At 43.6% G+C, this 13,542-nt stretch overlaps 1 protein-coding gene across 3 annotated transcripts in view; it reads right to left on the bottom strand.

Annotated features, from left to right (window-relative positions):
- Window positions 1-13,542, bottom strand: part of cadm3 (cell adhesion molecule 3) — a 136,096-nt gene that overhangs the window by 40,978 nt on the left and 81,576 nt on the right. For all 3 annotated transcript variants that reach the window (XM_014141079.3, XM_014141081.3, XM_014141083.3), the window contains exon 4: window positions 2,113-2,265. In XM_014141079.3, the coding sequence (XP_013996554.3) occupies window positions 2,113-2,265 (153 nt within the window). The remainder of the gene's footprint in view (window positions 1-2,112; window positions 2,266-13,542) is intronic.

Below are 13,542 nucleotides of genomic sequence, written 5' to 3'. Positions count from 1 at the left end.
AAGAACAATTTTTTTTTTTTTATTAAACAAATTAATTAAAAAATGTATAAATTACTGTCTTTGCATAAGTATTCACCCCTTTTTTTTAGGCAAGCCTATGTTAGTTCAGAAGTCAAGTGTTGGACTCACTCTGTGTGAAATAATAGAGGTTGACATGATTTTTGAATAACTAACCCTTCCTCTGTCCCCCATACAACATCTGTAAGATCCCTCAGTCAAGTATTGAACTTCAAGCACAGATTCAACTACAAAGACCAGGGAGCTTTTCGAAAAGCCTCATAAAGAAAGGCAGTGATTGGTAAATGGGTAACAATTACAAATCAAACATTGATTATCTTTAAGCATGGTCAAGATAATATGTATGCTGTGGATGATGTATTAAACCACCCAGATACATCAAAGATACAGTTGTTCTTCTGAACTGAGCTGCAGGACAGGAAGGAAACTGGGTTGTCACCATGAGGCCATTGGTGACTTTAAAACAGCTACAGAGTTCAATGTCTGTGATGGGAGAAAACTGAGGATGGATCAACAACATTGTAGTGACTCCACAATAATGACCTAAATGACAGAGTGAAAAGAAGAATAAAAATATACAGAATATAAATATTCAAGAACATGAATATACACTATAGATGCAAAAGTATGTGGACAACACTTCAGATTGGTGGATTCGGCTAGTGTATAAAATCGAGCACACAGCCATGTAATCTCCATAGACAAACATTGACAGTAGAATGGCCCGTACTGAAGAGCTCACGGACTTTCAACGTGGCATCGTCATAGGATGCCACCTTTCCAACAACTCAGTTCGTCAAATTTCTGCCCTGCTAGAGCTGACCCAGTCAACTGTAAATGCTGTGAAATGGAAACGTCTAGAAGCAACAACGGCTCAGCCGCAAAGTGGTAGGTCCCACAAGCTCACAGAACAGGACAGCCGAGTGCTGAAGCACATAGCGTGTAAAAATTGTCTGTCCTCGGTTGCACCACTCACTACCAAGCTAAAAACTGCCTCTGGAATCAATGTCAGCACAATAACTGTTTGTAGGGAGCTTCATGAAATGGGCTTCCATGGCCGAGCAGCCGCACACAAGCCTAAGATCACCATGAGGAATACCAAGCATCGGCTGGAGTGGTGTAAAGCTTGTTGCCATTGGACTCTGGAGCAGTGGAAACGCGTTCTCTGGAGTGATAAATCATGCTTCACCATCTGGCAGTCCGACGGATGAATCTGGATTTGGTGGATGCCAGGAGAACGCTACCTGCCCCAATGCATAGTGCCAACTGTAAAGTTTGGTGGATGTGGAATAATGGTCTGGGGCTGTTTTTCATGGTTCGGGCTATGGCCCTTACTTCCAGTGAAGGGAAATCTTAACGCTACAGCATACAATGCCATTCTAGACAATTCTTTGCTTCCAACTTTGAGGAAACAGTTTGGGGAAGGCCCTTTCCTGTTTCAGCATGACAATGACCCCGTGCACAAAGCGAGGTCCATACAAAAACGGTTTGTTGAGATTGGTGTGGAAGAACTTGACTGGCCTGCACAGAGCCCTGACTTCAACCCCATCGAACACCTTTGGCATGAATTGGGAACACCGACTGTGAGCCAGGCCTAATCGCCCAACATCAGTGCCCGACCTCACTAATGCTCTTGTGGCTGAATTGAAGCAAGTCCCTGCAGCAATGTTCCAACATCTAGTGGAAAGGCACTCAGAAGGTTATACAAACAACAGACAACATGCAATATTCTGCAATACCTGCAGACATACACACTAATGCAATGTAGATTGCATACACATATAGATACTGTATGCTACCAACACTCAGACAAAGAAATCTACATACAGTCCTCCACTACTGTACCAAGTAAACATACCGCCGGAAGATCTGGAATTGAATATGTTAATGCATAATACAGAATGGTAATACTTAATACAGAAGCACACACACACACACACACACACACACACACACACACACACACACACACACACACACACACACACACACATACATACAACACACACACACACACACACACACACACACACACATACAACACACACACACACATACAACACACACACACACACACACAACACATGCACACACCTAGCACGGTGACGGTGGCGCGGGCAGTGCGGACAGGCATTGTGAAGATAGAGCAGGTGTATTCTCCTTCGTCTGACAGCTGCACATTTCCGATGGTGATGGACAGCTCTGTGCCTGTAGAACGGTGGAGCTGGATACGGTTATCTCTCAGAGCTGGGAGAGAGAGAGAGAGGGGAGGGGGGAGAGAGGGGAGGGGAGGGGGGAGAGAGGGGAGGGACAGAGGGAGGGAGAACATGAGGGAGAGGGGGAGAAAGGGGAAGGGACAAGGCAGACAGGGTAGAGGAAAATAGAATAAGGGGGCAGAAGAAGAAGAGGCATAAACCCTTTGTCATCACCCAAGCAGCAGGCAGGGAAGCACACACAGCCAGCTGAAGGAGAATGGAGCACTGATCACTGTAGGTTATGGGAGGATGATGAAATGGTAGGAAACACATTGTATCTACGCATGATAGCTTTGACCTCTATATGTAATCTGATATGACTGTGTCTGGGCTCATAACCGTCTGTCTGAATCTTGGAACACACACACAGTACATACAGTAAATACATACAGTACACACAGTACATACAGTACATACATACAGTAAATACATACAGTACATACAGTACATACATACAGTACATACAGTACATACACACAATACATACATACAGTCAATACATACAGTACCTACAGTACATAAACACAGTACATACAGTATATACACACAGTACATACAGTACATACATACAGTAAATACATACAGTACCTGCAGTACATACACACAGTACATACAGTAAATACATACAGTATATACAGTAAATACATACAGTACATACAGTACAAACAGTACTAACAGCAAATACATACAGTACTAACAGTACATACACACAGTACATACACACATTACATACAGTAAATACAAACAGTACATACAGTACATACATACATTACATACAGCAAATACATATAGTAAATACACACAGTACATATAGTAAACACACACAGTACATACATACAGTAAATACATACAGTACATAAATTACATACATACAGTACATATGGTAAATACACACAGTACATACACACAGTACAAACAGTAAATACAGTACATACCTACAGCACATACAGTAAATACACACCGTACATACAGTAAATACAGTATATACACACCGTACATACAGTAAATACAGTATATACATACAGTACATACAGTAAATACACACGGTACATACAGTAAATACAGTATATACATACAGTGCATACAGTAAATACAGTAAATACAGTATATACATACAGTGCATACAGTAAATACACACAGTACATACAGTAAATACAGTACAGTGAGGTAAAAAAGTATTTGATCCCCTGCTGATTTTGTACGCTTGCCCACTGACAAAGAAATGATCAGTCTATAATTTTAATGGTAGGTTTATTTGAACAGTGAGAGACAGAATAACAACAAAAAAATCCAGAAAAACGCATGTCAAAAATGTTATAAATTGATTTGCATTTTAATGAGGGAAATAAGTATTTGACCCCCTCTCATTCAGAAAGATTTCTGGCTCCCAGGTATCTTTTATACAGGTAACAAGCTGAGATTAGGAGCACACTCTTAAAGGGAGTGCTCCTAATCTCAGTTTGTTACCTGTATAAAAGACACCTGTCCACAGAAGCAATCAATCAATCAGATTCCAAACTCTCCACCATGGCCAAGACCAAAGAGCTCTCCAAGGATGTCAGGGACAAGATTGTAGACCTACACAAGGCTGGAATGGGCTACAAGACTATCGCCGAGCAGCTTGGTGAGAAGGTGACAAAAGTTGGTGCGATTATTCGCAAATGGAAGAAACACAAAAGAACTGTCAATCTCCCTCGGCCTGGGGCTCCATGCAAGATCTCACCTCGTGGAGTTGCAATGATCATGAGAACGGTGAGGAATCAGCCCAGAACTACACGGGAGGATCTTGTCAATGATCTCAAGGTAGCTGGGACCATAGTCACCAAGAAAACAATTGGTAACACACTACGCCGTGAAGGACTGAAATCCTGCAGTGCCCGCAAGGACAGGACAACTTCACCGCATCAAAGGGACGATGGACGGGGCCATGTACCGTCAAATCTTGGGTGAGAACCTCCTTCCCTCAGCCAGGGCATTGAAAATGGGTCGTGGATGGGTATTCCAGCATGACAATGACCCAATACACACGGCCAAGGCAACAAAGGAGTGGCTCAAGAAGAAGCACATTAAGGTCCTGGAGTGGCCTAGCCTCAACTGGAAACTTCATTAAATAGTACCCGAAAACACCGGTCTCAACATCAACAGTGAAGAGGCGACTCTGGGATGCTGGCCTTCTAGGCAGAGTTGCAAAAAAAAAGCCATATCTCAGACTGGCCAATAAAAATAAAAGATTAAGATGGGCAAAAGAACAGACACTGGATAGAGGAAGATTGGATAAAAGTGCTATGGACAGACAAATCTAAGTTTGAGGTGTTCGGATCACAAAGAAGAACTTTTGTGAGACGCAGAAAAAATGAAAAGATGCTGGAAGAGTGCTTGACGCCATCTGTCTAGCATGGTGGAGGCAATGTTATGGTCTGGGGGTGCTTTGGTGGTGGTAAAGTGGGGGATTTGTACAGGGTAAAAGGGATCTTGAAGAAGGAAGACTATCACTCCATTTTGCAGTGCCATGCCATAACCTGTGGATGGCGCTTAATTGGAGCCAATTTCCTCCTACAACAGGACAATGACCCAAAGCACAGCTCCAAACTATGCAATAACTATTTAGGGAAGAAGCAGTCAGCTGGTATTCTGTCTATAATGGAGTGGCCAGCACAGTCACCGGATCTCAACCCTATTGAGCTGTTGTGGGAGCAGCTTGACCGTGTGGTACATAAGAAGTGCCCATCAAGACAATCCAACTTGTGGGAGGTGCTTCAGGAAGCATGGGGTGAAATCTCTTCAGATTACTTCAACAAATTGACAACTAGAATGCCAAAGGTCTGCAAGACTGTAATTGCTGCAAATGGAGGATTCTTTGATGAAAGAAAAGTTTGAAGGACAAAATTATTACTTAAATTAAACATTATTTATAACCTTGTCAACGTCTTGAATATATTTCCTTTCATTTTGCATCTCATTTCATGTATGTTTTCATGGAAAACAAGGACATTTCTAAGTGACCCCAAACTTTTGAACGGTAGTGTATATACAGTACATACATACAGTGAATACAGTAAATACATACAGTAAATACATACAGTAAATACAATACAGCACATACCGTAAATACAGTAAATACGTATAGTACATACATACAGTAAATACATACAGCAAATACATACAGTACATACCGTAAATACAGTAAATACATACAGTAAATACAATACAGCACATACCGTAAATACAGTAAATACATATAGTACATACATACAGTAAAAACATACAGCAAATACATACAGTACATACAGTACATACATACAGTAAATACATACAGTAAATACAATACAGTAAATACAGTTAATAAGTAAATACAGTAAATACAATACATACAGTAAATACATTACATACATACAGTACATACAGTAAATACAATACATACAGTAAATACATACAGTACATGCAGTATATACAGTACATACAGTAAACACAGTAAACACATACAGTACATATAGTAAATACATACAGTACTTACATAAAATACAGTAAATACATACAGTACTTACGTAAAATACAGTAAATACATACAGTAAATACAGTAAATACTAACAGTACATAGAGTAAATACATACAGTACATACAGTAAATACATACAGTACTTACATACAGTACATACAGTAAATACATACAGTACATACAGTAAATACATACAGTACATACATACAGTACATACAGTAAATACATACAGTACATATGCACAGTACATATGCACAGTACATACAGTAAATACATACAGTACATACATACAGTACATTCACCCTTTTCATCTTTTCTGTCACACATTCCATTCGACTTCTCTCCCTCCCACTCTCTTCTTCTCAAACATAAACATACCTCTCTTTCCCTCCTCTCCTCTCCTCTCTCTCTCCCTCCTCTCTCCCTCTCTCCTCTCCCCCTCCTCTCTCTCTCCCCTCTCCCTCCTCTCCTCCTCTCCTCTTCTCTCCTATCCTCTCCTGTCCTCTCTCTCTCCCTCCTCTCTCTCCTCTCTCTCTCTCCCTCCTCTCTCCTCTCTCTCCCTCCTTTGTCCCTCCTCTCCTCCTCCTCTCTCTCTCTCCTCTCCTCTTCTCCCCTCCCTACCTCCCTCCCTCCCTCCCTCAAATCCACTCTCTCTCTCTCTCTCTCTCTCTCTCTCTCCTCCCTCCTCTCCTCTCCTCTCCTCTCCTCTCCTCTCCTCTCCTCTCCTCTCCTCTCCTCTCCTCTCCTCTCCTCTCCTCTCCTCTCCTCTCCTCTCCTCTCCTCTCCTCTCCTCTCCTCTCCTCTCTCCCCCGCACTCTCTTCTTCTCCCACTCTCTTCTGTCTCTCACCTCTCCCTCTCCCTCCTCTCCTCTCTCTCTCTCTCTCTCTCCCTCCTCTTCTCTCTCTCATGCACACACTTCTCTCTCCCTCTCCCCCATTTCTCTCTCGGACTCTGTTTTTCTGTATTTCTGTTTACCTGTCTGTCTTTCGCTGTGTGTATCTGTCTAAGATGCAGACGTGTGTGTGTGTGTGTCTATCTGACTTCCTGTGTGTGTGTGTGTGTGTGTGGTGTGTGTGTGTGTGTGTGTGTGTGTGTGTGTGTGTGTGTGTGTGTGTGTGTGTGTGTGTGTGTGTGTGTGTGTGTCTGTCTGTCTGTCTGTCTGTCTGTCTGTCTGTCTGTCTGTCTCCCTCTCTTTCAAATGCAATATGCTTCAATGGCATGAATGACAAGGTCAATGTTGCCAAAGCGAAGTGATTATAATTATATTGTAATTAAAGTGATGCACATAACAACAACTATCTCTCTCTGTAGCATGTCTCTCTCTCTGTCTCTATGTCTCTCTCTGTCTCTATGTCTCATGTCTCTTTCTGTCTCTATGTCTCTATGTCTCTCCCTGTCTCTCTGTCTCTCTCTGTAGCATGTCTCTCTCTGTAGAATGTCTCTCTCTCTGTCTCTGTCTCTCTCTCTGTCTGTATGTCTCTCTCTGTCTCTCTCTCTCTCTCTCTCTGTCTCTATGTCTCTCTCTGTAGCATGTCTCTCTCTCTGTCTCTATGTCTCTCTCTGTCTCTATGTCTCTCTCTGTCTCTATGCCTCTCTCTGTAGCATGTCTCTCTCTGTCTCGCTCTGTAGCATGTCTCTCTCTGTCTCTCTCTGTAGCATGTCTCTCTCTCTGTCTCTATGTCTCTCTCTGTAGCATGTCTCTCTCTCTGTCTCTATGTCTCTCTCTGTCTCTATGTCTCTCTCTGTAGCATGTCTGTCTCTGTCTCTCTCTCTGTCTCTCTCTCTGTCTATATGTCTCTCTCTGTCTCTGTCTCTCTCTCTGTCTATATGTCTCTCTCTGTCTCTGTCTCTCTGTTTCTATGTCTCTCTCTGTCTCTATGTCTCTCTCTGTAGCATGTCTCTCTCTGTCTCTGTCTCTCTCTCTGTCTCTGTCTCTATGTCTCTCTCTGTAGCATGTCTCTCTCTGTCTCTGTCTCTCTCTCTGTCTATATATCTCTCTCTGTCTCTGTCTCTCTCTCTATGTCTCTCTCTGTCTCTATGTCTCTCTCTGTCTATATGCATCTCTCTATAGCATGTCTCTCTCTCTGTCTCTCTCTCTGTCTTTCTCTGTCTCTCTGTCTCTCTGTAGCATGTCTCTCTCTCTGTCTCTCTCTCTCTCTCTGTAGCATGTCTCTCTCTCTGTCTCTCTCTCTGTAGCATGTCTCTGTCTTTGTCTCTCTCTGTAGCATGTCTCTCTCTCTGTAGCATGTCTCTCTCTGTAGCATGTATTTCTCTGTAGCATGTCTCTCTCTCTGTCTCTATGTCTCTCTCTGTAGCATGTCTCTCTCTCTGTCTCTATGTCTCTCTCTGTAGCATGTCTCTCTCTCTGTCTCTGTCTCTGTCTCTCTGTCTCTCTCTGTAACATGTCTCTGTTTCTGTCTCTCTCTGTGTCTCTCTCTCTGTCTCTGTCTCTCTCTCTGTCTCTCTCTATCTCTCTCTGTCTCTGTGTCTCTCTCTGTCTCTGTGTCTCTCTCTGTCTCTCTGTCTCTGTCTTTCTCTCTGTCTTTCTCTCTGTCTCTCTCTCTGTCTCTCTCTCTGTCTCTGTCTCTCTCTGTAGCATGTCTCTCTCTCCATCTCTCTCTGTCTCTGTCTCTCTCTCTGTCTCTCTCTGTCTCTCTCTGTCTCTGTCTCTCTCTCTGTCTCTGTGTCTCTCTCTGTCTCTGTGTCTCTCTCTGTGTCTCTCTCTCTGTCTCTGTCTCTCTCTCTGTCTCTCTCTATCTCTCTCTGTCTCTGTGTCTCTCTCTGTCTCTGTCTCTCTCTGAAGCATGCCTCTCTCTCTGTCTCTCTCTGAAGCATGCCTCTCTCTCTGTCTCTCTTTCTCTCTTTGAAGCATGCCTCTCTCTGTCTCTGTCTCTCTCTGAAGCATGCCTCTCTCTCTGTCTCTGTCTCTCTCTGAAGCATGCCTCTCTCTCTGTCTCTGTCTCTCTCTGAAGCATGCCTCTCTCTGTCTCTCTCTAAAGCATGCCTCTCTCTCTGTCTCTATGGCTCTCTGTCTCTATGTCTCTCTCTAAAGCATGCCTCTCTCTGTCTCTGTCTCTCTCTGAAGCATGCCTCTCTCTCTGTCTCTGTCTCTCTCTGAAGCATGCCTCTCTCTCTGTCTCTGTCTCTCTCTGAAGCATGCCTTTCTCTGTCTCTGTCTCTCTCTGAAGCATGCCTCTCTCTCTGTCTCTGTCTCTGTCTGAAGCATGCCTCTCTCTCTGTCTCTGTCTCTCTCTGAAGCATGCCTCTCTGTCTCTCTGTCTCTCTCTAAAGCATGCCTCTGTCTCTCTCTGTCTCTCTCTGAAGCATGCCTCTCTCTCTGTCTCTGTCTCTCTCTCTGAAGCATGCCTCTCTCTCTGTCTCTGTCTCTCTCTGAAGCATGCCTCTCTCTCTGTCTCTGTCTCTCTCTGAAGCATGCCTCTCTCTCTGTCTCTCTCTGAAGCATGCCTCTCTCTGTCTCTCTGTCTCTCTCTAAAGCATGCCTCTCTCTCTGTCTCTGTCTCTCTCTGAAGCATGCTTCTCTCTCTGTCTCTGTCTCTCTCTGAAGCATGCCTCTCTCTCTGTCTCTGTCTCTCTCTGAAGCATGCCTCTCTCTGTCTCTATGTCTCTCTCTGAAGCATGCCTCTCTCTGTCTCTATGACTCTCTCTGAAGCATGCCTCTCTCTCTGTCTCTATGGCTCTCTGTCTCTATGTCTCTCTCTAAAGCATGCCTCTCTCCCTGTCTCTGTCTCTCTCTCTGTAGCATGCCTCTCTTTCTGTCTCTATGGCACTCTGTCTCTCTGTCTCTATGTCTCTCTCTAAAGCATGCCTCTCTCCCTGTCTCTCTGTCTCTCTCTAAAGCATGCCTCTCGCTGTCTCGGTCTCTCTCTGTAGCATGCCTCTGTCTCTATGTCTCTCTCTGAAATATGCCTCTCTGTCTCTATGTCTCTCTCTCTGTCTCTCTCTGCAGCATGCCTCTCTCTGTCTCTATGTCTCTCTGTCTCTGCAGCATGCTTCTCTCTGTCTCTATGTCTCTCTCTCTGTCTCTCTGTCTCTGCAGCATGCTTCTCTCTGTCTCTATGTATCTCTCTCTGTCTGTCTCTCTCTGCAGCATGCTTCTCTCTGTCTCTATGTCTCTCTCTCTGTCTCTGCAGCATGCTTCTCTCTGTCTCTATGTATCTCTCTCTGTCTCTCTGTCTCTGCAGCATGCTTCTCTCTGTCTCTATGTATCTCTCTCTGTCTCTTTGTCTCTCTCTGCAGCATGCCTCTCTCTCTGTCTCTCTTTGTTCTTTACTGGTTGCCCTTTTCTTGTGGCAACAGGTCACAAATCTTGCTGCTGTGATTGCACACTGTGGTATTTCACCCAATAGGTATGGGAGTTTATTAAAATTGGATTTGCTTTCGAATTCTTTGTGGCTCTGTGTAATCTGAAGGAAATATGTCTCTCTAATATGGTCGTACATTTGGCAGGTTAGAAAGTGCAGCTCAGTTTCCACCTCATTTTGTGGGCAGTGTGCACATAGCCTGTCTTCTCTTGAGAGCCAGGTCTGCCTACGGTGGCTTTTCTCTCTCTGTCTCTGTGTCTTTCTCTCTGCATAGCATGACTATCTCTGCCAGTGTCTGTGTGTCTGCAAAGTATGCTTAACATCCCAGCTGTCTGTCTGTGTCTCTGCCAGTGCTTCCTCTTCATGGTTTATCAGTAACCAAGGTCTGTTAATTTGTCTTCATGTAGCTTCTGTGTGCTCCCCTGCTCCCTCCGGACCCTCCCCGAAAACTATACGTCTCCCTAATTCACTTTTCCTTCCCCTTTTCTCATTCTTTCTCTCTAACTCTCTTTATTCACCTCTCTCTTTTGCTCTTTCTCTTTATCTGCCTCTCTCTCTCTCTCTTTCTCTCTCTCTTTCTCTCTCTCTCTCTATCTGTCTGTCTGTCTTTCTCTCTCTCCATCTCTCGTTCTCTTTCATCATCTCTCTCTCTTAATCTCTCCTCCATCTCCTTTATTGGGATTAATATGATTTGTGAGAGGCAGAATATTGCATTTCAGAAACAATGACAGCTATGTCTACTTACACAGTATTGTTATTGATCTAGACCTGAACATAATATAGGCTACAAGGACATACCACGGTTAGGGCTGGCATAATTACTGTAATATCGTGTAACCAAGGGTTATGGATGAAAATAAAATAACTGTCATAACGAACAGCTGGCTGAAGACTAATTTGTAAGTCGCTCTGGATAAGAGCGTCTGCTAAATGACGTAAATGTAATGTAAATGTAAGACGGGACGACCAGGTATTCATGCGGTTGAGTCCGTTTCTGCGGTAACATGGACTCCTCACAACTAGTCCAAGGGCCCACCCCACCCCCACCAAAAATGTGTTGTTCCGTGACCCAGAAAACAGAACTATTCAACAGCATTATGCAACCAGTTCAGTACATATGTTGCTTTCTGCAAGCATGAAGAACAGAAAGTGTATAACAATTGTAACCAAAGATATAAGTTGGCAGCCTCATAATGTTGCTAGGGAAAATGATCTAAAATTAGCTATAATTTCTACATTTTACTTTTGATTTATAATATTTAATTAATGTGCACCTTTTACATGTTCATAAAATGATCTACAAAATGGTGTTGAAACGCTGCGGTTCCATTTCCTGGGTCACGAAACACCTTTTCTGAAGCCTTTTTTTAGTGGGTGGCCCTTGGACTAAAGGTGATGAAACTGTGTTGCTCATTGCTGAAACAAGCAAAAGGTGTTGTAGCAAATGAGTCTTCAGTTGCCTAGATAATGCTCCCTCCCTGCAGCAGCTGCAGTCAGGAGGAGAAAATGTGGTTTTTAAAAACAAAACAATTTAACCATTATAACAGTGACTGTGGTCATGTGGCTGATCAATTGGGGAAGCAGGTAGCCTAGTGGTTAGAGTGTTGGGCCAGTAACTGAAAGGTTGCAAGATCGAGTCCCTGAGCTGACATGCTAACAATCTTTCGTTCTGCCCCTGTACATGGCAGTTAACCCACTGTTCCTAGGCCGTCATTGTAAATAAGAATTTGTTCTTAACTGACTTGCCAAATTAAATAAATAACTGTCATCCAAAATTCCAACACTGTCACAGCCCCGACCATGGTGCAACAAATTATTAAAATACTTTGAGCTCTAGCCTGCCTGGAGTGCCAGAGAGGTGGGTTATGTTACTGGTCCATTAAGCCATGATAGTTGAATCAAGCTATATAAAGTATTTACTGGTCCTTGACTCTGATCTCTCTCTGAATCCAGAATCCAATCTGGATTCAGAGAGAGATCAGAGTCAAGGACCAGTATATGAGGGGTTCTCTGGATTCAGAGAGAGCAAACATTGTAGCGTATCATCCAATATTGTGTATACATCGATCTAGAAATGATTGAGGACTGGGCATGAATATAATATGTGACTACGGTTAGCGCTGCTCTCCCTACAGTTACACCAGCAACTTGGGGTGATGTCACGGTTGTATTTTCATTGTATTGTAGGAGTGGTAAAAAAATCTTGACTGAATTTTCCAAGAGTATTCCCTCCAGAGTAGAGAGCTGGTTGTTTTGGTCGTGTTTCTAGATACAGTGCATTCGGAAAGTCTTCAGACCTCTTGACTTTTCCACATTTTCTTACATAACAGCCTTGTTCTAAAACTGATTAAATAGTTTTTTTGCTCATCAATCTACACACAATATTTTAGCAAAAGTATTACTAATAGAAAATTGAAATATTGCATTTACATAAGCATTCAAATCAAATCAAAGTTTATTTGTCACGTGCGCCGAATACAACAGGTGTAGACCTTACAGTGAAATGCTTACTTACAGGCTCTAACTAATAGTGCAAAAAAAGGTATTAGGTGAACAATAGGTAAGTAAGTAAAGAAATAAAACAACAGTAAAAAGACAGGCTATATACAGTAGCGATGCTATAAAAGTAGCGAGGCTACATACAGACACCGGTTAGTCAGGCGGATTGAGGTAGTATGTACATGAATGTATAGTTAAAGTGACATTGCATATATGATACACAGAGAGCAGCAGCAGCGTAAAAAGAGGGGTTGGGGGGGGGGGGCACACAATGCAAATAGTCCGGGTAGCCATTTGATTACCTGTTCAGGAGTCTTATGGCTTGGGGGTAAAAACTGTTGAGAAGCCTTTTTGTCCTAGACATGGCACTCCGGTACCGCTTGCCATGCGGTAGTAGAGAGAACAGTCTATGACTGGGGTGGGTGGGGTCTTTGACAATTTTTAGGGCCTTTCTCTGACACCGCCCAGTGTAGAGGTCCTGGATGGCAGGCAGCTTAGTCCCAGTGATGTACTGGGCCGTACGCACTACCCTCTGTAGTTCCTTGCGGTCAGAGGCCGAGCAATTGCCGTACCAGGCAGTGATGCAACCAGTCAGGATGCTCTCGATGTTGCAGCTGTGGAACCTTTTGAGGATCTCAGGACCCATGTCATATCTTTTCAGTTTCCTGAGGGGGAATAGGCTTTGTCGTGCCCTCTTCACAACTGTCTTGGTGTGTTTGGACCATTCTAGTTTGTTGTTGATGTGGACACCAAGGAACTTGAAGCTCTCAACCTGCTCCACTACTGCCCCGTCGATGAGAATGGGGGCGTGCTCGGTCCTCCTTTTCCTGTAGTCCACAATCAGTCTTGGTTATGTTGAGGGATAGGTTGTTATTCTGGCACCACACGGCCAGGTCTCTGACCTCCTCCCTATAGGCTGTCTCGTCATTGGCGGTGATCAGGCCTACCACTG

This window comes from Salmo salar, chromosome 14 (assembly GCF_965601325.2).
Source record: "Salmo salar chromosome 14, fSalSal1, whole genome shotgun sequence".
In the NCBI taxonomy this organism is placed as follows: domain Eukaryota; kingdom Metazoa; phylum Chordata; class Actinopteri; order Salmoniformes; family Salmonidae; genus Salmo; species Salmo salar.
Note: the sequence above shows the minus strand (reverse complement) of the source record. Positions and strands in the feature narration are given on the sequence as shown.